The sequence below is a fragment of the Ornithorhynchus anatinus genome, chromosome X1 (genome assembly GCF_004115215.2).
Source record: "Ornithorhynchus anatinus isolate Pmale09 chromosome X1, mOrnAna1.pri.v4, whole genome shotgun sequence".
NCBI lineage: Eukaryota > Metazoa > Chordata > Mammalia > Monotremata > Ornithorhynchidae > Ornithorhynchus > Ornithorhynchus anatinus.
In genome coordinates, this window is record NC_041749.1 from 112,919,310 (window position 1) to 112,942,951 (window position 23,642).

At 45.8% G+C, this 23,642-nt stretch overlaps 1 protein-coding gene across 4 annotated transcripts in view; it reads left to right on the forward strand.

The window, feature by feature from the left end:
* ARHGEF18 (Rho/Rac guanine nucleotide exchange factor 18) overlaps positions 1-23,642 on the forward strand; it is a 121,684-nt gene that overhangs the window by 88,622 nt on the left and 9,420 nt on the right. For all 4 annotated transcript variants that reach the window (XM_029050332.2, XM_039910101.1, XM_029050333.2 and 1 more), the window contains 12 exons: positions 374-499; positions 5,613-5,730; positions 6,221-6,469; positions 9,274-9,350; positions 14,986-15,164; positions 18,913-19,004; positions 20,348-20,539; positions 21,097-21,234; positions 21,609-21,733; positions 21,991-22,047; positions 22,239-22,286; positions 22,997-23,458. In XM_029050332.2, coding sequence (XP_028906165.2) covers positions 374-499; positions 5,613-5,730; positions 6,221-6,469; positions 9,274-9,350; positions 14,986-15,164; positions 18,913-19,004; positions 20,348-20,539; positions 21,097-21,234; positions 21,609-21,733; positions 21,991-22,047; positions 22,239-22,286; positions 22,997-23,458 — 1,863 coding nt within the window. The remainder of the gene's footprint in view (positions 1-373; positions 500-5,612; positions 5,731-6,220; positions 6,470-9,273; positions 9,351-14,985; positions 15,165-18,912; positions 19,005-20,347; positions 20,540-21,096; positions 21,235-21,608; positions 21,734-21,990; positions 22,048-22,238; positions 22,287-22,996; positions 23,459-23,642) is intronic.

The window sequence follows — 23,642 nt, forward strand, 5'->3', positions numbered from 1 at the left end:
GTGCTTACTGTGTGCAGAGCACTGTACTAAGCTCTCGGGAGAATACAGTACCACAGAGTTGGTAGGCCTGTTTCCTGCCCTCAAAGAGCTTGCAGTCTAGAGGGGGAAACGCATTAAATTACAGATATGTACATAAGTACTGTACATATAGGATCCTTCGGGAGCTTACAATCTAATGGGGGAGACAGGCAGACAAAAACTACGTACAAATAGTAACAGCAAGGGGAAGAGAGGAAGGATATCAGTAGCAATGAATATGTCAGGGTGAAATATCAGGATAAATAATTATATTCATAAAGGGCTAAGGCTGGGGTTATGCTCTTTACTTGACAGTTTTGAACAGTAGACTTTTAGTGACATTTTCTGCCTTTAGTTTTCTGGTGAAAATGGAGAGAGGATGAAAGAAAAATATGGTGTCTTCTGTTGTGGACATAATGAAGCTGTCAGTCACTATAAAGAGCTTCTGCAGCAAAACAAGAAATTTCAAAACCTGATAAAGGTAAGAAATAACGTGACTCCTTCGATGGCATTGTGTGGAAAAACTCTAAATTTTTAGTTCAGGGAGACTTAAATCATAACCTGCATATTGTACTCTGCTTAATATGAATATGTGAGGTATTTGTTAAGAGCTTACTATGTGCTGAGTGCTAAGGTAGATACAAAATAATCAAGTCAGACAACAATCCTTGGCCCCCATGGGGCTCACAGTATAAGTAGGAGAGATAGCAAGTATTTAATCCCCATTTTACACATGAGGAAACTGAGGCACAGAGAAGGTAAGTGACTTGCCCAAGGTCATACAGCAGACAAATGGCAGAGCTAGGATTAGAACCCAGGTCTCCTCAGTCCCAGGACTGTGCTCTTTCCACTAGGCCACGCTGCTTCTCTTCTCTTGGAAAGGACATATTCAGGTCCAGTTTGGGCATTTCACAGAAAATATTTTTGTTTTGTCTTCAAAGATCCCGCAATGAAATAGAGGGTCCGTAGTTATCTGATAGGGAATGTGCTACCTCGTCTAGGACAAAAAAACCCCAAGAGAATAGGGATCACTTGGCAGTTTCACTGAATCTGAACCATTCAGCAAAATGTTTTCCATGTCCCAGAATGCAATTAATTGTCTGGAGTCTACAGTTCTTTCGGAAGAACAGTGCTTGGCACATAGTAAGCGCTTAACAAATACCAACATTATTAAATCAGTTTTTCCAGGTTTGCTTTAAAAAAGAGCTAATCTTTTCCTCTAAGGAATTTTAATATCCCACTGACCAGTTTTGGAAGGTTGGTTTTTGGTGGGTTTTTTTTTACCCGAGTTTGTCTTGCTTTATAAAGGAGAGTCCTGTGAATTCCTAGAATAGTCTGTCCTCTGTAGCCCAGTAATAAGGAAAGGCCTCTGTTCTGATAACTGGAAAATACACAATAACTGCTCTAGAATTTCTATTGCAAATTTGACTCAGAGTGAAAACATCTGACCAGAGCAAAAGTGCAGTAAATGGCTTAAAGTGATCATCGTTCTGTTAGTACTTTAAAAACCATCAATCAATCAGCGATATTTATCGAGCACCTACTGCATGCAGAGCACTGTACTAAATGCCTGGGAGAGGACAGTATAACAGAGTTGGTAGACACGTTCCAACAAACTAGGCTTTCGACTTAGAAAGTGATGGCTACTGAAGGTCCAACTCTCCCTCTTTCTGTGACTAGTTGGGCATTTTTTTCTTTGTTTCTCTCCGAAGAGTTTGTGTACCGATATACCCAGGCACAAACAAACCCCTCTAAGCTAATGAAGCAAGTCTGGGTGTATCTGTCCAGAAATTGCATTCCCGGAAATGAGAAGACAGATGGTGAAACAGAAGTGAAAATGCAGCTACTCATTGTTGTCGTATACTACCCCTTTGATCCCTGCTGTGCTTATAAATCAGTCATATTTATTGGGTGCTTACTGTGTGCAGAACACTGTACTAAGTGCTTGGGAGAGAACACTGTAACGCAGTTGGTTGACACATTCCCTTCCCACAATGAGCTTACAGTCTAGAGGGGGAGACAGAAGTTAATATAAATAAGCTACGGATATGTACGGATGTGAATGAAGGGAGCAAATCAGGGTGACACAGAAGGGAGTGGGAGAAAAGGAAATGAAGGCTTAGTCAGGGAAGGCCTTTTGAAGGAGATGTGCCTTCAATAAGGCTCTGAAGGTGGGGAAAATATCTGTCCGCCAGATATGAAGAGGGAGGGTGTTCCAGGCCAGAGGGAGAACGCGGATGAGAGGTTGGCGGCAAAATAGGCAAGAGCAACTTTTTAATGCCTTTCTTTCCTTCGCCTTATTGTCTTTCCCTACTCTGATCCTAGGAGACCTCAACATCCATTTGATCATTAGTATATAAAGCACTCATTCAGCTCTCCCCCCTCCTACCTTTCCTCACTGATTTCCTATTGCAACCCAACCTGCACACTCCGCTCCTCTAACATCAACCTACTCACTGTGCCTCAATCTCGTCTGTCTCAACGCCGACCCCTTGTCCACGTTCTCTCTCGACCAGGAACTCCCTCCACCCCCATATCGGACAGACCACCACTCTCCCCACCTTCAAAGCCCTACTAAACTCACATCTCCTCCAAGAGGCCTTCCTGGACTAAATCCTCATTTCCCATACTCGCTCTCCCTTCTATATCACTTATGCTCTTGGATCTGTAGCCTTTAAACATTTGATATTCAGCACTTAAGTACATATCTGTAATTTATTTTAATGCCTGTTTCCCCTTCTAGGTTATAAGCTTCTTTGTGGGCAGGAAACCTGTCAACTAATTGTGTTATATTGTCCTCTCTTAAGGGCTTAGTACAGTGTTCTGCACGCAGGAAGAGCTCAGTAAATGCCACTGATTGATAGTATTTGTTGAGTGCCCAATGTTTGCAGAGCACTTTACTAATTGCTGGGAAGGCTACATTTGAATAAGAAACAGTCCCTGCCTTCAAGCAGCTTAGAATCAAGAGAGACAGCCAGGAAATAAACACAGAATGCTACAGCTGTTGACAGCAAAAGAATTAAAGGATAAATAGATATGTCAAGAAAATTGAAAGTTTCCCCTCGCCTTCCCAGCTCCCTGCTACCGCTACATCCCTTCACTCATCCTTCTCAACTGTCTCCTAAGAGAAGGTCTTCTTCCCCTTTCCAAAATCTACCCTTTCAATCTGTGCTTCTGATCCCCCTCCCCTTCTCACTTTCTAAAACACTTGTGCCCATTCTACTTCCCTTCCTTATTGCCATCCTCAACAGTTCACTTTCCAGTGACTCTTTGGCTTCTGCCCTCCAACTTGCCCAAATTTCCCCTGTGTTGTTGGTTTTTTTAAAAAAAAAAGTCTTCTCTGGCTCCCACTGCCCCTTCCAACTACACCCTGTCACCTCCTTTTTGTGTCCAAACTTGTCAAACAGGTCAAAAACACCTGTTGTCTTAACTTCCTCTCTTCCAACTCCTTTCTTAATCCACTATAATCTGTCTTCTGCCCCTTCACTCCATGGAGACTCCACTCTTCAATCAGTGGTATTTATTGAGCGCTCACTGTGTGCAGAGCACTGTACTAAACACTTGGGAGAGTACAGTACAACTGAGTTGGTAGACACATTCCTTGCCAATAAGGAGCTTACAGTCTAGAGGGGGAGACATTCAAATCAATTACAGCTATGTATGTAAATACTGTGAGGTGAATATCCTAATAATAATGGTATTTGTTAAGCGCTTACTATGTGCCAGGCACCGTATTAAGTGCTGGGACGGATACAAGCAAATTGGGTTGGACACAGTCCCTGTCCCGCATGGGGCTCACAGTCTTGATCCTCATTGTACAGATGAGGTAACTGAGGCCCAGAGAAGTTAAGTGACTTGTCCAAGGTCACACGGCAGGCAAGTGGCGGAGCCAGGATTAGAACTCCTGACCTTATGACTCTGAGCCCCGTGCTCTATCCATTATGTCAAGATGCTTCTCATACTTAAAGGGTACTGATCCAAGTGCATAGGCAACGCAGAAGGGAGGAGAAGTAGGGGAAATGAGGGCTTAGTTGGGCAAAACCTCTCAAGATCAAATGGCCTCCTCCTTGCCAAGTCTAATGGACTCCACTCTATCCTAATCCCCCTTGACCTTTTGGCTGCCTTTAATCCCATGGACCACTCCCTTCTCCTATAACAACCCAGCCCGCACCCTTCACTCCTTAAATGCCATCCTTCTCACTGTACCTCAGTCTCGTTGCTGACCCTTTTTTATGGTACCTGTTAAGCGCTTACTCTGTGTTAAACACTGTTCTAAGTGCTGGGGTAGGTACAGGTCAGGTCAGACACAGTCCCTGTCCCGCATGGAGAACAGGTACTGAATCCCCATTTTACAGTTGAAACTGAGGCACAGAAAAGTGACCTGCCCTAGGTCACATAGCAAGCAGTTGGCAGAGCTGCGGTTAGAAAGCCCGTGCTCTTTCCACTAGGCCATACTGCTTCTCCTGCCCCTTTACCACGCTGTAGCCTGGAACTCCCTCCCCCTTCCTGTATGACAGACCAACACTCTCCCCACCTTCAAAGTCCTTTTAAAGTTACATCTCCAAGAGGCCTTCCCTAACTATACCCTCACTTCTCCTCCCTCTCTCTTTTGCTTCACCTGTGCACTTAGATCTGTACCCTTTGAGCACTTGATATTTGCCCCACAGCACTTATGTGCATATCCCTAATTTGTCTTAAGGTCTGTCTCCCCCTCTAGATCGTAAGCTCCTGTGGGCAGGATCGTGACCAGCCCCTCTGTATTTTACTCTCCCAAGCACTTGACTCTAAGGCATCTCCTCATGGATGTCCCAGGGGCACCTTCAACTCCATACATCTAAAACGGAACTCATAGTTCCTTCCAAATCTACTCTGGCCACCAAACTTTGCTCTCTGCACCAAGCAAAAACTACTGAACACCGGTTTTAAAACACATCATCAGCTCTCTGCGACTACACTCCAGCACACACTCTTCTCACCTTGCTGTGCCTTTCTTGCTTCTCTCTCTTCCGATCCTTTGTTCATGCCCCTCCTCCCTCTCGCTTCAGGTACTCCCATAGCGCTCCCCTTTCTTGAAACCCTTTGTGAAATCTCACCTTCTCCCAGAGGCATTCCCCGGTTAAATTCCCCTCTCACAAGGTTAAACTCCCCTCTCACAAGCGGCATGAATCCAGCAGCTGCCCTTAGCACTTACATTCATATGCCTTAGTACTTGCTTTAAGATAAGAATGTGCATAATTCACGCCTAGCTATTTTTCCTTCCATACTTTTGCTATCCAGAGCTGTAGCATTTGTGAATGGCTCATGTCTGTCATTCTCTCCCCCCGCCCCCACTCCCCGCCTGCCATTAGGTTGTATCCATGTCTCTTACTCAGTTGTACACTCCCGAAGGTTCAGTACAGTGAGGTGCACAGAAGCGCTCAGTAAATGCTGTGGATTGAGTGATCGAAAATGACAGTGGGGTAAATTGACCTGTATTGATGGGTCTGAATTTTGGTAACGGAATAGTTAACTCCCAGATGTGCGTGTGTGTGCGCGCGTGTGTGTGTGCACGCATGTGTGTGTGCATGTGTGTGTGTGGCTTTTTCATTCCATAGAAAATAGGCAACTTCTCAATTGTGAGGCGGCTTGGGGTTCAGGAATGTATTCTCCTAGTTACTCAACGCATTACCAAGTACCCGGTTTTGGTGGAACGCATCCTTCACAATACTGAAGGTACAGTGTGCTTTTGCAATTTTTCTCTCCGGGCACTGGCCTACTATTTACTAGAGTCCTGTGACTCGATTTCCCCCCCCCCCTTCCCCCCCCCCCCGGTCTGTATTTCCCATATCTGTGGCTCCATGTTGCTCTCCTTTCCCTCCTTGCTCCTTCTTTTCATACTAGTGGACTGGACCAGCTTGGTTGTGACCTCTCCTCTCTGACTGTTTGGAGTGCAGGTGTCTTTGTGCGTTAAAGGCAAGATTCCAGGCTTTGTCGGAAGCAGATGTAGTTCATGTGGTGGTATTGATTTTTGGCTGAGAAACGTTGTGTCTCGTGCGATTAAAAGTTGAGAGAGTTTTTTTTCCTTCCTTTTTTTTTTTCCTTAGGCAGGCTCCCTGCAGCCGGAAGCTGGAGGGAAGGGGTTTGGGACTGGTGGGTGGGCCATTTTTGTGTGCGCTCCCCAAGCTGTTACAGAGCCGAGATAACTCTGCTGTGTCTTTCGTAGCGGGTACTGAAGATTATGAAGAGCTAACTCAGGCTCTCGGCTTAATAAAAGACACCATCACCCAAGTTGACGCCAAGGTGAACGAGCGCGAGAAAGGGCAGCGTCTCCGCGAGATCGCCAGCAAGATAGACCTCAAGTCCTCCGGCAAGCTCAAGAATGGGCTCACGTTCCGGAGGGAGGACGTGCTGCGCAGGCAGCTGCACCTGGATGGGATGCTGTGCTGGAAAACCGCATCCGGCCGCCTGAAAGGTGAAGCTTCTCATGCTGGGGGGAGGGGGCGGGGGAGGCATTCGTTTTCTCTTGGCTAATGGCAGAATGTCTCTTGGGAGAATCTCATCTGACACAAAACATCGGGTTACCTGGTGTGGTAAGCGTTTTATGAGCTCTCTGACGATGATGGTATTTAAGCACTTACTCCTTGTCAAGCACTGGGGTAAGTAAGCTGTACCCCACCCTGTAGCCCAGACTGTAAGCTCGTTCTGGGCAGGGAACGTGCCTGCTTATTGTTGTATCATACTCTCCTAAGCGCTTAACACAGTGCTCTGCGCATAGCAAGTGCTCAATAAATACAATGGAAAGAATGAATGAATAATAATAGTTGTGGTATTTGTTAAGCGCTTACTACACGCCAGGCACTGTACTAAGCGCTGGGGTGGATACAAGCAAATAGGGTCCCCATCTCACGTGGGGCTCACAGTCTCAATCTCCATTTTACAGCTGAGGGAACTGGGGAACAGAGAAGTGAAGGGACTTGCTTAGTACAGTGCTCTGCACACAATAAGCCCTCAGTAAATACCATAGAGTGAATGAACCCCTCTGCTTCACCTTTAGAAAAAGAATGTATCCTGTCCACCTTCCGGCCAGGGCTCACGTTGGTTGGGGCAGGTCATGTGACCGACTTACAACCCTTCCGAATGGTGGGGTGCAGGGAGAGGAGGTGTTAAAGGAGCTGAGCTTTTTATCGGGGCGGAAGTTCCATCCTGTCGCCCCCAGCTTCCCAACCAGAAATGTAAAACTGGATGCTACTGGGTGACCTGGAAAACCCCAGGTGTTGGTGTTTTTGTTTGATTTTGAAGATGTGACATGTGGTGTGGCATGGTTCTCACCTTGTATTCCCCTCCCCCCAGCGCTTAGAACAGTGCTTCACACATAGCGCTTAACAGATACCATCATTATTATTTACTTTCAGATCCACTCTATGCCACTTACAAGTAATAGCTCTGCCTTCAAATCGAACAGTCAGTGGTATTTATTGAGCATTTACTATGTACTCACCTCCTCCAAGAAGCCTTTCCAGACTGAGCTACCCCCTTTTCCCTCTTCTCCCCCTCTGCTCCCCTTCCGCCCTCTGCTCCTCCCCCTTCCCCCTTCACCTCCCCTCAGCTAAGCCCCCTTTCCCTCTGCTCCTCCCCCTCCCCTCAACACTGTGCTCATTTGTATATACTTTTATTACCCTATTTATTTTGTTAACGAGGTGTACATCTCCTTGATTCTATTTATCATGATAATGTTGTCTTGTTTTTGTTTCATTCTGTTTTGCTCTGTCATCTCTCTCCCCCGATTAAACTGTGAGCCCGTCATTGGGCAGGGATTGTCTCTATCTGTTGCCGAATTGTACATTCCAAGTGCTTAGTACAGTGTTCTGCACATAGTAAGCGCTCAATAAATTACTATTGAATGAATGAATGGTACTTAGGAAGCTCTTAAAAACCATTTAAAAAAAAAAAGCAGCAGCCGTCCCTCAGTGGGAGCCGCTCTAGAGAGAGAGAGGAGAGAACAAGAAAGCGGGAGAGATTGATAATGTCAAGAGTAATTATAAAAATGGTGGTTTTTGTTAAGCCCTTACTAAAGTGCCGAGCAGCTACATGCTGAGGTAGATACAAGGTCATCAGGTTGATTCTTCCCTCCCACTGCATTTTCATCAGCCAGCTAGGCTCACAAGAGTGTCAGCTCCATTAATACACTGCTGTAAAGATCAGCATCAAAATCCTTTTACAAAAAACACCCAGCTAAGCCGGTTGGGGAAGGGGCTCCTGCTCCCTCATGGGAACAAACTCTTTCCCAATTGGGGTCTCAAGGTAGCCAAAAGTGATGCCATCTCAGTGTCCAGTATACTGTGAAACGAAGCTACTACAGCGACTGTAAGCTCGTCCTCTAGACTGTAAATTCGTTGTGGGCAGGGAATGTGTCTGTTATGGAGTGCACTCTCCCAAGCGCTTAATACAGTGCTGTGCACACTAAGCGCTCAGTAAATACGATTGACTCACTGACTGTGAGAGTAACTTCCGGGTGGCTCTTTTTTTTTTATGGTATTTGTTAAGTGCCTACTATGTGCCAGGCACTGTTTTAAGCGCTGGGGTAGATACAAAGTAATCAGATGCAAGGCAATCGTATCAGACCATCTTGTCCCACATGAGGATCACAGGTTAAAAGGGAGGGAGAATAAGTAGTTAATCCCCATTTTACAGACGAGGGAACAGAGGCACAGAAAAGTTAAGTGACTCACCCAATGTTACCCAGCAGGCAAGCGGCAGAGCCAGGACCAGAACCCAGGACTCCTGACTCAGAGTGAACTTCAGTGACCTTTACACACATAGTGTCCCATTCTTGAGTGGACGGGTCTGCTGACATTTCTCTTTGCATAACGGTAGAACCATCCTGACTTGCCTCTGCTGGGGACTTTAAGACTTTGTTTTAGGAGGAGATTCAAAATTTTTATTTTGAGGTTATGAACCAAATGACAATTGTTTGGCGATAACAAAATAGTGTCTATATCTGATGTGCTTTTTGAGTGGTGCTCGAATTGGGAAATGGCCATCTTTCCACATTTTCTCTATTTTGCTTCCTCTTTTTCTTATTAAAAAAAAAAACCCACCAACAAAGTTTTGTAAAACTTTTGCTCCTGTGGGCAGTTTGTTTTGCATGTTCCTGAGATTTCCCCTGAAGTAAGATGGGTTGACCAATGAGCCCATTCAAGTATACAGTTTGAAAATCTGGCCCAAACTTAGAAGTGATACGATATTTTACTTTTGCCTCTCCTCCTTTCTTGTTAGATATTCTTGCTGTCCTGTTGACGGATGTACTTCTGCTGCTGCAAGAAAAGGACCAGAAATATACTTTTGCATCTGTGGTATGTACCATCTAACATCACCCAACTTTGATTTTTTTCTGCCCTACCTCCCCTCACCCCACACTTAATGATTTATTGAAAGCCACTATTCCCCCAGAAAGTTGTATACGCCTTCACTTTCTGAAGGCATGGAGAATGTAATATAGTGGTTAGAACAAGAGACTGGCAAGACTCCTGCCTTTGAGGCATAGTGTCAGGACTGTCTATCTGAAGTGGCAGGGGATTGATTATAATGGGGCCCTGGTGGCCAAACTGTACAAATAATTTGCACCCAAGTAGAGATAGAAGATTCCAGGCAGCCATCCCCTGAGATTGTCACATTCCCCTTTAGATTGATGGGTAGGAATTAAGATGAAAAGGTTGTTGGGGGGCCGTGTCCCTGCCTTTAGAAATTGAAAAAACAAATTTATAACAATGCACGAGTCTTTGGACATCAGGAGCATTTTCAGAAATGGAATCGATCAATTTACAAACCAAACTACAGATTGCAGGCCAAATGAGCCTATAAAGAAACCCAACAAGAGAGTGAGGTAATGCAAAGAAGAGTGGTTTGAAAGCCAATTTAGCCATCGTGTTGGCAAAATTAACATTTTATTCAGCAGTCCCAGATCCAACCTGTCCAATCACAGCATTTCAAAATCTGGCCATTTTGGTTTCCGGTGGTTCTGTAATTCTTTCCACTCTCTGTGTCACCAGCTCCATTGTGTGTGGCAGTTTGTGTAGGTGGCGGTGCTAGAACTCTCCGTGAAGCTCCTGGAAACAGCCCTTTGGGACATAAGGGCTCTGTGGTTAGCAGCATGTTAATTCAGGCCTGAAGGGGTAGGGGGAGAATGCGCCTTATCACCCAGGGAAGTGGTATGTCATTCTGCCTTGAAGCCGTGACCATGGTAACCTTACAGCCTATTGGGTGCTGGAAGATTAGGAGGGCTTTCTTCAAGCAGACGTAATTGAGCATTAAGCCTCTGAGTAATTACCACGGCACCTTCAGGTTCAAGGCTTTGCTTTACTCACTGGCCTTTTGGATGGATTTGTTAGGTTATTCCTAGGTCAGCAGGTGCCCTTCCAGAATCAGTGCCACACCCTCTGCAATGCGCTGTACTGCGTTCCGCTTGCCTTGGCCTTTATGGCTCAGAAAGAGCCCGAGCCTGGGAGTTAGAGGTCGTGGGTTCTAATCCCAGCTCCGCCACTTGTCAGCTGTGTGACTTTGGGCAAGTTGCTTAACTTTTCTGTGCCTCAGTGACCCCATCTGTAAAATGGGGATTATGGCTGTGAGCCCCACCTGGGTCAACCTGATTACCTTGTATCTACCTCAGCGCTTAAAGCAGTCCTTGGCACATAGTAAGCGCTTAGTAAGTGCCATCATTATTACTATTATTATTATTAATAAACTAAAGCAGCCTCTTCAGCTGCAGTTGGAATGCACATCGAGAATTGCATCCACTTGTTGCCATCCTCAGCTGGCCCATCGATGCTGTCTTGAATCCAATCAGAGACTTGTGTGTGTGCTCAGAAGTAATTTGGGGGCTTGTGTTTCTTCACATTTATTTTGGGCTGCTTTCCCAGTATCACATGGGGTGGGTTGAGTCTTAACCCCGGATCTCCAAAGCTGCCATTAGTTGCCGGTAACAGCGGGGTTGGGGTTGGGAAAAGCCTTGCCCTTCCCTCCCTAGCTTTTCCTTCCTTTCTTTTCTTCTGCCGTTCTGCCCTCTTCTCTTGCTCATGCTAGCTGGCAGTCTTTTGCCTTTTCGGGGGGGATTTGTGCCTTTTGACTTACTGCCCGAGTTTTTTGAAAATTAATAATAATAATATAATTGTGGTATTTAAGCCCTTACTATAACTAAGCACTGAGGTAGATACAAGATAATTGGGTTGGACACAGTCCCTCACAGTCTTAAGCCCCATTTTTCAGATAAGGTAACTGAGGCACAGAGAAGTGAAGTGACTTGCCCAGGGTCATACAGCGGACAAGTTGCAGAGCTGGGATTAGAACTCAGATCCTTCTGACTCCCAGGCCCGCACTCTTTCCCCTAGGCCATGCTGCTTCTCAAATTCCAGGTTCTGACTTACCCAGATGTATTATGAAGCTCCAAGACAGAACCAGAGTGTCTTTTTGACTAAATTAATCCTTGCTTTGCCTTCCAGATGTTGCCCTCACCTAGTAAAATGCATAGTGTGGGCATGCATGCACACACACTCTCCTGCAGTCTGATGCATATAGTGGCCACACCGTATACATCTTAGCATGATGTAATAGAGCATGGAACCTGGGAGTCAGAAGGTCATGGGTTCTAATGCCGGCTCCGCCGCTTGTCTGCTGTGTGACCTTGAGCAAGTCACTTCACTTTTGGACCTCGGTTACCCCATGTGTAAAATGGGGATTGAGACTGTGAGCCCCATGTGGCACAGGGACTGTGTCCAACCCGATTTGCTTGTATCCACTGCAGCGCTTAGAACAGTGCCTGGCACATAGCAAGTGCTTAATAAATACTAATATTATTGTTGTTGTTGTTATCATTATTATTATTATTTTTATTTAAGCCCAGTAAGAGCATCCTCACCTAAGGGGAGAATGAAAGAGCCCTTCAGGGAAGCTAAATAGGATCAGTGTAAGGAGAGAAAGGTCCCACAGTTTTTCCAGCAATAGTTTCACGGTCCTATAAGGCACTCAACAATCGACTGACCTGACTTTAGTTGATGTCCACACTTTTTCATCATCCTTCATTGAAATGCATAGCACATAATTTCTCACATTTCTGTGGGACAGGAGGAAGGGTGCTTAGTAATTATGTTTAGCCTGCTCTTATTGCATTCACCCTAGGAATCATTTGCTTGGCCTCCAGTATCTAAAATGGTTCTACAGCAATTTTTTTTCTGTGTAGAATTGGGGTTTTTTTTTCCCCTTCGGAGGAAAATATAAAGGGTGTGCACTTGCTCCCATAATCCCTTTGCTCTCAGGCTGCTGACTAAGGTGTTCAAAGGGCAGGGAAGGAAAATTGAGAAACAGCGTGGCCTACTGGATAGAGCATGGGCCTGGGAGCCAGAAGGACCCGGATTCTAATTCCGGCTCTGCCACTTGCCCGCTATGTGACCTTGAGCAAGTCACTTTACTTCTGGGCCTCAGTTACCTCATCTGTAAAATCTGTATATTAATGTCTGTCTACCCCTCTAGACTGTAAGCTCACTGTGGAAAGGGAATGTGTCTATTGTTATATTGTACTCTCCCAAGTGCTTACTACAGTCCTCTGCATACAGTAAGTGCTCAATAAATACGATTGACTGGCTAACTAAAATGGGGATTAAGACTGAGCCCCACGTGGGACAAGTTCTGTGTCCAGCCTGATTAGCTTGTATCTACCCCAGGGCTTAATACAGTGCCTGGCACAAAGTAAGCACTTAACAAATACCACTTTAAAAAAAAATTCAGTTGGATATTTTTCATGTGACACATAATGAAGCCACATTATTTCTACCTGTAGTGATCACACCCAATCATGTGGGCATTTCTTCTTTCTTCCGATTTTAACTCCTTCCTTAAACTCCCAATGCCCCCTTTTCTCGCCCCTGATGATCTAGTCAACTACTTTGGCGTAGTGGATAGAGTACAGGCCTGAGAGTCAGAAAGTCATGGGTTCTAATCCCTGCTCCGCAACTTGTCTGTTGTGTAACCTTGGGCAAGTTGCTTCACTTCTCTGGGCCTCAGTTACCTCATCTGTAAAATGAGGAGTGAGACTGTGAACCCCATGTGGGACGGGGTTGTTTCCAACCCGATTTGCTTGTATCCACCCCAGCAGCTGGACATAGTGCTTAACAAATACCATAATTATTATTATTATTATTACTTTGTAGACAAAATGAAAGACATCAAGCATGAACTCCCTAAACTCTCCCCCTCATCTTCCCTAAATCCTCTCATCCACGCTATTGTCCTTCCTGGCTGTCTCTCAAGAGATCAGCCTGCTTTTGCAATCTACCCCCTCCACCTGTGTCTCCAACCCCATCCGTTCACACTTTATAAAAGTACGATAGGGTTTTCCTTTCCTCCTCCCCTCCATGACCGTTGTCAAACGATCACTCTCTGATTTCTCCTTCCCCTTTGCTTTTATGTTTATGCCCATGCCTCCCCTGTCGTTAAAAAGCTTCTCTGGATCCTACTCTACTCCCCAGCTATCACCACATCTCCCTCCTACCATTACCGTCCAAACTCCTCAGAAGAGCTAAAGAGCCCACTGCCTCCGGTTCCTTTCTGTTAACTCGCTCCTTGACCTTCTACAGTCTGGCTTTGACCTCCCTCACTCCACTGAAACTTCCCTCTTTGAGGTCACCAGTGACCTCCCTCTTGCAAAATCCAATGGATTCTACTCCATCCTATTCCTCTTTGACCTCTTGGCTGCCTTGGCACCTTGGGCCACCCCCTTCTCCCGGAAACACTGTCTAATCTTGGTTTCTCTACCATATCACCTCTAAGAGGCCTTCTCTGACTAAGCCTTCACTTCCCCATTCGCCCTCCCTTCTGTATCGCCCGTGCACTTGGGGCCATACCCCTTAGAGAAGCAGCATGGCCTAGCAGCAAGTGCACGGGCTTGGGAGTCAGAGGACTTGCGTTCTAATCCCGGCTCTGCCACTTGCCTGCTTTGTGACCTTGAGCAAGTCACTTCATTTCTCTTTGCCTCAGCTACCTCAACTGTAAAATGGGGATTAAGATTGTGAGCCCCATGTGGGACATGGACTGTGTCCAACCTGATTACCTTGTATGTACCCTGGTGCTTAAAACAATGCTTGGCACGTAGAAAGTGCTTAACAAATACCATAATTATAATTATTATTATTAAGCACGTTGATATTTGCCCCAGAACACTCAGGTACATCTCTCTCTCTCTGTAATATATTTTAATGTCTGTCTCCCTCTCTGGTTTGGAAGTTCCTTGTGGGCATGCTTGTGTCAACCAGCTTGTACTCTCCCAAGTGCTTAGTATGGTGTTGCGCATATGCTCAGTAAATAGCATTGATTGATTGATTCTCTGATAAAGCCCTCTCTTGGTCCTCCTATCTCTCTGGCCGCTCCTTCTCAGTCTCATAACTGTGGGTGAGCCTCAAGTCTCAGCTCTAGGTCCCCTTCTCCACTCAGTTTACCCTCACTCCTTTGAAGAGTTTATCTGCTCTCAGGACTTCAACTACCACCTACATGAAGGGCTCTTAAACCTACCTCACTGACCCTAATCTCTCTTCTCCTTCTTTGCAGTCTTGCATCTCCTCCAGCCTCCAAGAGGAGGCACCTCAAGCTCAACATGTCCAAAAGTGAACTTAATTGTACTTATTGATGACTTACTGTGTGCAGAGCACTCTACTAAGTGCTTGGGAGAGTACAGTATAGCAGAGTTGGAAGGCTCATTCCCTGTGCCTCTGTGTGTGTGTATGTGTGTGTGTGTGTGTGTATTTGTGTCTGTTTCTCCTATTCTAGTGACTTAGTTGCTCCACCAGACTGTAAGCTTTTAGAAACTAGAGATCACGTCTGTTAACTCACTGCTGTATTCTCCCGACTGCTTAGTACACTGATAAATAAATACTATTGATTCATCAGTGCTTTGTGATTTGGCGAGACTCAATAATACCTTTTCTAACTCATTTTGTTTTTCAGGATGCAAAGCCACCAGTCATTTCTTTACAAAAGTTAATTGTAAGAGAAGTAGCTAATGAGGAAAAAGCAATGTTCCTGATAAGTGCATCCTTAAAAGGACCGGAGATGTATGAAATTTACACCAGCTCCAAAGAAGAGCGGAATTCGTGGATGGCTCTCATTCGTAGAGCCGTAGAAAGGTAGATAACGTAAAGGATTTTCTTCCCATTGCATGCATTTGCCCCCTCCCCTGAGAATGCATATTTTCTCTGTGTCCAGAAGAAATCTGAACAGCTCTGTCCTCTAGCTTTCTCTCTCATCTCCTATTCAGGTAGGTTTGACGGGGGGAGACTGAGAGTGAGTGAGTGTGTGTGTGTGTGTGTGTGTGTGTGTGTGTAAAATGCTAGACTGGGTTTACTTCTTGGGTTGCCAGCCCCCAGTTTATGATTGGTTGAAATGGCAGGTACATGCTCTGTACTCCAACAGTAAGGACATTGGCCCACATGGACATGTCCTTCTGCCTCCTGACCACTACTGGACACTGAGAGATGGCTTTTGCTGCTAACCTCAAAACCTCACAACTACATTTCTTGGCCTCTGTTGGCACTACAGAAACTTGGCCAGCAAGAATTGTAGACACTCGCTTGCCTATCTATACCTTCTGCAACCCCACAAGTTTACAGATCCCAATCTATGCCTACCACCTACCAAACATACACACATCCAATTATTCCATATATCCCGCCTCTGCCACTTGTCTGCTGTGTGATCTTGGGCAAGCCACTTACCTTCTCTGTGCCTGAGTTACCTCATCTGTAAAATGGGGATTAAGACTGTGAGCCCCACGTGGGACAACCTGATTACCTTGTATCTACCCCAGCGCTTAGAACAGTGCTTGGCATATAGTAAGCGCTTAACAAATACCATCATTATTATTATTATTACATACACATAGACCCCAAAAGACTCCCCATATTCCCACAAATATATCTTCTCTCCCCCTCAGTACAGTTGATAGTAAGCACTTAAATACCACAATTACTATGTGCTAAGCACTGGACTAAGCACTGTGTTAAACACAAGAGAATCCAGTCAGATGCAGTCCCTGCCCCACAGGGGACTCACAGTCTAAGGAGAGGGAGAACGGGAATTTAATCTCCATCTTTCATCTGAGGAAACTGAGGCACAGATAAGTGAAGTGTCTTGCCCAAGGTCACACAGCAGGCAGGCGGCAGAGCTGGAGTTAGAACCCAAGTCCTCTGACTCCCAAGTCCGTGTTCTTTCCACTGTCATGCTGTTGCACTTGTGCATATGCAGTCCCTCCCCAGCAGTCAGAACACATCCATATACCCACAGATATGCACCTTTATCCTCCTGACACACCACTCTATCCATGAATTCATCCGAGGACCTTCCCAGAATTGTACATTCCAAGCGCCTAGTACAGTGCTGTGAACATAGTAATCGCTCAATAAATACTATTGAATGAATGAGTTACATATATACATTTAAGCATATACATACAAATACAGATCTCCTCCCCAATCAAGCAGTGGTATTTGGTTGAATGCCTGGTGAGTGCAAAGCACTGTACTAAGTGCTCAGGAGAATACAACATAAACAAAACCCACATTCCCAGTCCGTTCCTCACCACTTAAAGGGTTACTGTCCTGGTCTGGGTGATTGCCATATCATAACTGGACCTTATTGGCCTCCTCCCTGGCCTTCCTGCCTCCAGGCTGTCCCTGCTCCAATCTATACTACACACTGCTGCAAGGATTACCTTGAGGAATTGCTCAGCACGCCTCTCCACTCTTTAAAAACCTCCACTGGCTTCCCATTTTCTTCTGCATCAAATAGACTCCTCACAGTTGGTTTCAGGGCCCTCCACCAACTCTTTCCATCTTCCATATTACTAGCTCTCTTCACCCATTATTCCCCAACTCGCTCTCCTTGTTCCTCCAAGCTAATCTTCTGACTGTGCCTCACTCTTGACTCTCCTACCTGCGCCCCTTCTCACATGTTGTTCACCCAGACTGGACCTCCCTCCCTCCCTCCTTAAATTCAACACACCACAGATTCTCACCATGTTCAAAGCCCTCCTAAAATCCCACTTCCTCCAAAAGGCCTTCCTAATTAATTCCCATATCCCAAGTCATATTGGCCTGGTATTTACCCCTATCAATCAATCATTTCTGTAATACTTATTATGTTGCTCTTATGAATTTGGTTCTTCCCCTCCTTGGCTCTGTATGTGTATGTATGTATGTGTAGATGTAATCAATCATACTAATAATTATTCATGCCAATTTCACTGTTGTATCTGTCTCCCCTGTAAAGGAGAGACAGTGTAAAACTCTTTGTGGGCAGGGAACATATCATGGGTTTCTCTTGTCATCTCCCAAGCACTTAGTACAGATACCTACACCCAGTGGGAACTCAGTATATCCCTTCCTACAACTACAGCCTATTTGCAGGGAGGCAGACTCATTTAGAGTTATTCACAACTAGTGGGATCGGTAGGAAGAACAAGGATCAGACAAGAAGTAGAGGAGCTTGCCAGGATGCAATATCAGAATAAATTAGAATAAATAATTCCATGTACAATTGATTACTCCTAAGTGCTGAGAATAGGTCTAAATACATCAGTGTTGTATGTACTCACCAGTTGGCTCCTGGGTTCCTACAGCTTGGGATGTTGGGACTTAATCAGGGAAGGTTTCCTGGAGGGGGTGGAATTGGGCTTTTCAAATGGTCTGGTGGATTTGGGAGGTGGCGGCGGGGGAGTTCCAGGCTGGAGGTGGGAGGAGTCAAGAGCAGGGTATGGTTAGAAAATGAGATCAGAAAGAGCAAAGAGTGTGAGCTGGAGAGTGGAGAGAGCCAATGAGGAAGATGGAGGGAATCAATGGAGAACCACCCACTGCCCAAAACTCACTCTGCATGTGTATCCATGTGCCTGCCCCGAGGTCCTCTACACACTCACCTCAAGAATGCCCCCCCCCACACCTATCCTCACATTCACCCCACCCACATAGGCTCAGGAACATAGACCCATACCTTATCCTTCTCTCTCTCTCTCTCTCCATCTCTCTCTCTTCCTCTCTCTCCCCCCCCCCCCACGCACACACAGAGATTGGTACATCTATCCAAGTGGATACACACCCAGTGACCCACGTATGAGCACACACAGGCCTACAAGAACATGAGATGGAGTAATTGTGAAAAGGTACAGAGAACGGCAGCCTCAGAGATAAGATACTAGGAGAAAAATGAAGACAGGCAGAGAAAACAGAAAGAGAGGAGAGAATGAGAATCACATTGTCTCACCCAGGTGAAGACAGGGTATTACTGCTTTAAAAAAAAACAAAAAAAAACCAACCAGGTGATTCCTTTGAGTTTGTTAGGTGGCCGGTCTGGCTCTCCCCCTCTTCTCTTGTTTTCCACATCATCTTTGTGCTGTGCGTTCCCTTATCTGAGATGAATTGCTATCTCCACCTCATAAATCGGAGATGAAAACAGGCTTTCCATTGCCTTGGCTCAACCTTGTCCAGGCTTTAAAAAAAAAATTGTGTGCCAGTGAGGCAGAAGAGGCTGGGAACCGGCAGTCCAAATCCTTGAACATTCCCTGTAAGCTCTACCTTTCGTAAGGAGCTTCAGGGCAAGGTGACAGGACAAGACCTGCGTTCCAATCTGGGTCTTGTTCAGCCATGTCGAGCTCGGGACAGGAACAAGGCAAATGCAGCCTTCCTTTCCCTCTTACTCCATCTCGTTCCTCCTTCGGTTTTGAAAATCAATTAAGAAGGGGTGACACATGTTCTTGGGATCTTAAGCCACAAGACCCACACGAAGAGAGCGATGCCTGTTTTTAAAGGTGCTGAGAAAGTAATTGAGATAGTTAGAAAGTTTACCAAAAACAACCAAATTTTCCTCCTTCACATCTTCCTCTAGCTGCCCTATTGAGGAGGAAGGGCCACTTGCTGGACTCGAAGAAGACAGAAAGATAGCTGAAATGCGAGCTGCTAAATTAAAAGAATTCCAAGGTAAGGGGCACAGCTGAACATTTGATCCCAGAATATTTAGCCTCGGAGGACTCATCTGATGCATTTATAATCACAAGATTTCTCGGGCAAGTTATGTAACTGCAGCGAGAAAGCCACTGAACCAAGTGAGATATCTGGGAAACCAGCACCAGATCCTGTGAGTGACAGTGGGCATGTGGTTTAGACTTCAGTTCAACTCTTTGGGAGCCCACCTTAAATGGCTAATTACGTATCAATCCAGGCGAGTTGTGTCTGACAATATCAGTCCAACCCAGAGCGAGTTCAAAACCATTTTGGTCTTGTCAGAATGTTGGAAGGCTCATCATCCTTGATGTTTGCGTTGACCTTGGAGCTTTGACTTAAAGACCCAACAAGTTCTTCCGTTTTATTACCTTTTTCCTCGCCACCCTCCCATCCCGCCCCCCTCACCCACACTTTTCTATTTCAAGTTACCGGGTTTCAGTTTGGAGAAACTGGGTCACTGGCTAGGACCTCCCGACTTTTTCCATCCTCAGTTCCTGCAGAGAGGCAGAGCTTATGTCACTCAAATAAGGGATGACTTGGGGGACCCTCCTGACAAATCTCCCAGGAAAATGGGAAAAAGCAATGAAATAAGGGATAATCCTAGATTTGCAGCCTGCCGGTCGACCCTATTGGTCCTGAGAGGGAAAAATTATTTTAGCAGTAAACGAAAGCGCCCCGTCCTTACCTGTATTACAGGAGTTAGTTTAACTGACCGGCCCTTTCTCCCGTGGTATTTTCTATAATGTGATGTTACATAGGATTTTTTTTTCCACAGCCCAAAATAGGTGTCATATTTTCAGCATATGCCAGAGGTGGATTGCTCCTTGTTAAGCCTCTGCATCGAAGTTAGCAGGGGAAATGTTAGTGAGAGGATCCCCGAAGCAGCTGGGCATGGAGCAACTCACCTCAAACACCCTGAAAATACAAAGCTTCTACATCCATCCATTCATATGTACATAGATGTGTACAGGATGTGATTTCACTACTCTGTGCGTGTACACATGCACCCAACCTGTTTCGTGAGGGTGGTAAACCTGCCAGTCATTTTATGCTTCTGGTGTCTTGAGAGAGTTTGCAACAGGAAAAATTCAAAATGCATCAACTTGTGGCCCTTACCCATTTACCTTTCTGTGCCTCCATTTTCATATTGGTGACGTGGAGACTGAAAATACCTTGCCTCAAGGAGATGCTCGGGACTAAATGACCTCAAGGGCAAAGTACTTTGAATGCCTCGGTCATCGTGGGTTTTGTCAGCCCAAGATGTTGCTGGAATTCTTCACACACAGATTTGTAATGGTTTTTAACTGATTTCATTCTAGAGCGTTTAAGCGTGAAAGATAACGCGATTGCTCAGAGCCTCTATGAGAAGCAGCAGATTTATTTGGAAATGCTTGAGATGAGTGGATTTGAAGATCCCCCCCAGGGGCCCAGATCTAAGCTCCTTTTCCGAAGCGGGGAACCTCTAGAAAACCTGCAAGGCGAGATGATCCTGAAATCTGCAGTGACAGAAAGTAGGTAGAAACACCCCAGTGAAACTCTGGGTAGGGTCATTACCTACTCGTGATCCCAGACTTGTTGTCCAGTGGAGTTAGCGGTGAGGTCCATGTTTCGTTTCAGGAAGCTTTCAGCCAGACTTCGTCATGAGATGGAGTTTCTGCCCTTTCCCCAGCGTTCTCTGCTGGATTTTTCCCATAGGCCTCCCTGGTGGAAGGTTTCTTGAGATGACTTGGCCTGAATTTTGCCTTGCTCCTCCGATCTCATTTCGCCTGCTTCTAATTCCTTTTATCTCTCTCTCTCCCTCCCCCTTTTCCCTCCCCCCCCCCAATTCTTCTGTGATGTCCATTTCAGGATGTGACTCCTGGGTTTGATAGATTGATTTTTAAAGCAGCACTAGATAGCTCCCTGTTTTGGCATTAGTAAGAATGGACGTGAGAGAAAAGACAAAACTTTATTGGTCAGAGAAGTAATCTTTCATCAAACCACAATAAAAGTCTGTGTACCTTGCTGGCCTTGTTGCATGAGGGTGGTAACCCTGCAAACTTTTTTTTCTTTTCCCCCCTCTTTGCAGTTGAGTATCTCCAGAACCTAATATGTAAACATTTGGCTAATGCCAATTATCATTCTGAAGACGGCTCTGGCTATTCCTTATTACCAAGGAGAGCAGAAACCTTTGGAGGATATGACAGCAGCACAAACACAAATAAAAGTAAGAGATCAAACTACCTTGGATGAGAGCGCTTTCTTTTTACTTCAACCTGTTGGATCAGTGGAGGTGTATGCATCCTGGGTCTTCCTCCTGCTCCCACTGTTTGTAAATAATTTTCACCTGCCTCTCTCCCCACCCTCTTGGGATTGTAAGCTCCTCGAGGGCAGGGAACACACGTCCTGCTTCTGTCGAACTCTCCTAAGCACTCGGTTCAGGGCCTAGCACTTGGACGACACTGAATGAATACCATTGATTGTCAGGCCCCTCCCTAGCATCCTCTCCCTCTCTCTTGGCCTTGAAAGTTTCTGAGTGCAGATGGTGCTTGACAGAAATGGCAGCATGAATACCCTAAGGTGGGTTTCTTGGACTTTTAGATGGCAGCTTCAAGAAAAAAGTCTGCAGCAGTGACCCCCGATTGAAAGACTGGAGAAGCCCTTTGACCAGTTCAGACTCGCAGCTCTGTGACCTTCCAGGGGACTCTGAAGAAGGATTGAGCACAGTATGTTGACCTTGGTTTGGGTTCTAAATACACTTTGGGATCCATTCAGTTGAGGGCAGTATAATGGGGTAGAAAAGTCCGTTTTCAAAATCCTGCTGCCGGTTCTCGATTTATCAGGATTTGAAGAGACCCTTACTTCGTTAGGATTTGTCCTTTGAGATGGGGAGGATTGGACTTGTTGAAAACCTACGGTAAAGATCTGTTCTTAATTCATAAGTGTGGACTGTTGATTAGAAATGAATTTGTGACCGTTTCAGGCCGACATAACCAGACCAGATTATAGCAGCAGTTTGCCAGCCACCTTGGAATCTGAGGTACGCAAATGGATTGTTTCCCCGTTGCTTTCCAAGCCTTGTGGTGCCAAGTTAAATGTAGCCCACCCCTGAACACCTTCAGCCTTCCAACCTTGGCCTATCTCCCACCTCCCCTCCCAATCCTTCTCCCCCCTCCAAAATGTTTTCTGAAAAATATGATGTGTGTATTAAACAGGTCTTTCTCTCCTTAGCTTGTCCAGAGAATACAGACTCTGTTGCAGTTGCTCCTCAATCTCCAGGTAAGGCCCGGCTTCATCAGAAAGTTATTAGTTGGACTCTTCCTTCATGGAAGGGAAACATCAGGTGATTTAAAACCATCGGCTATGCCTGAGTCCAACCCCTGCCCATGAAAAAAGCTATCTGTGGTTTTGTTTTTTGTTTCCAACCTGACTGTTCATTAAGGTCTACCAGATCCCAGGGGCTTTCTGGGCTCTTTTTTTTCCCTCATCTTTTCTTCCTTTTTTTTTTTTAAATGGTATTTGTTAAGTGCTGTGTGCCAAGCACTGTTCTAAGCACTGGGGTAGATACAAGATAATCAGGTTGGATACAGTCCCTGTCATTCATTCATTCAGTTGTATTTATTGAGTGCTTACTATGTGCAGAGAACTGTGCTAAGTGCTTGGGAGAGTACAGTATAACAATAAGCAGACACATTCCCTGCCCTCGAGGGAGCTCACAGCCTTAATCCCCATTTTAGAGATGAGGTAACTGAGGCACAGAGAAGTGAAGTGACTTGCCCAAGGTCACCCATCAGACAAGTGGTGGAACAGAGATTAGAACCCAGGTCCTTCTGACTCCCAGGCCTGTGCTTTACCCACTAGGCCAGGCTGCATATTCCTTTCATTTGAGTGTGATTCCTAATGTTCCCACTGCCGCCCCTCGCCCCACCCCTTGTAGATTTTTTTTTTCCAAGATGTCACCCAACTAGAGGCTTGTTGTGCTCTTTCAGGCTGTGATAGTTCATCAGGATAGTTACATTGAAAACCAGCGGGCCATTACGATCGAGCGAGAGAAGCTGTACCGGCTGCAGTCAACACGTGGAAACTTCCTCCTGGAACAAGAGAAGCAGCGCAACTTTGAGAAGCAGCGAGAAGAGCTGGCGAACATGCAGAAGATTCAGAACCAACTCAAACAGGAGCAGCAGCGTTGGGAACGTGAGCGGGATCGGCAGCAGAAGGAATTGGAATACACAGAGGCCCGGCTACAGGAGCAAGAGAGCGAATCCCGGCAGCTCAGGGAAAGGTTGAACCAAGAAAGGGAAGAGCTGGATCGGCAACGAGAGGCCTACCAGCATGATCTGGAGAGGCTCCGGGAGTCGCAGCGGGCTGTGGAAAAGGAAAAGGAGCGACTCGAGCAGCTGAAGAGGCTGAAAAAGCAAAACACCGTCTCTGGACCGACTGAAATCGGGGAGGTAAGGACGCGGCTGTTCTTTAGATGCTGCTCTCTGTAATGATATTTGGCTGCATCTTTGGCATTTTCTTGCCTGAGGACAAGAGTGTCTATTCCGGCAGGAGAAAAAGCAGCGTGGCTCAGTGGAAAGAGCCTGGGCTTGGGAGTCAGAGGTCATGGGTTCGAATCCCGGCTCTGCCACTTGT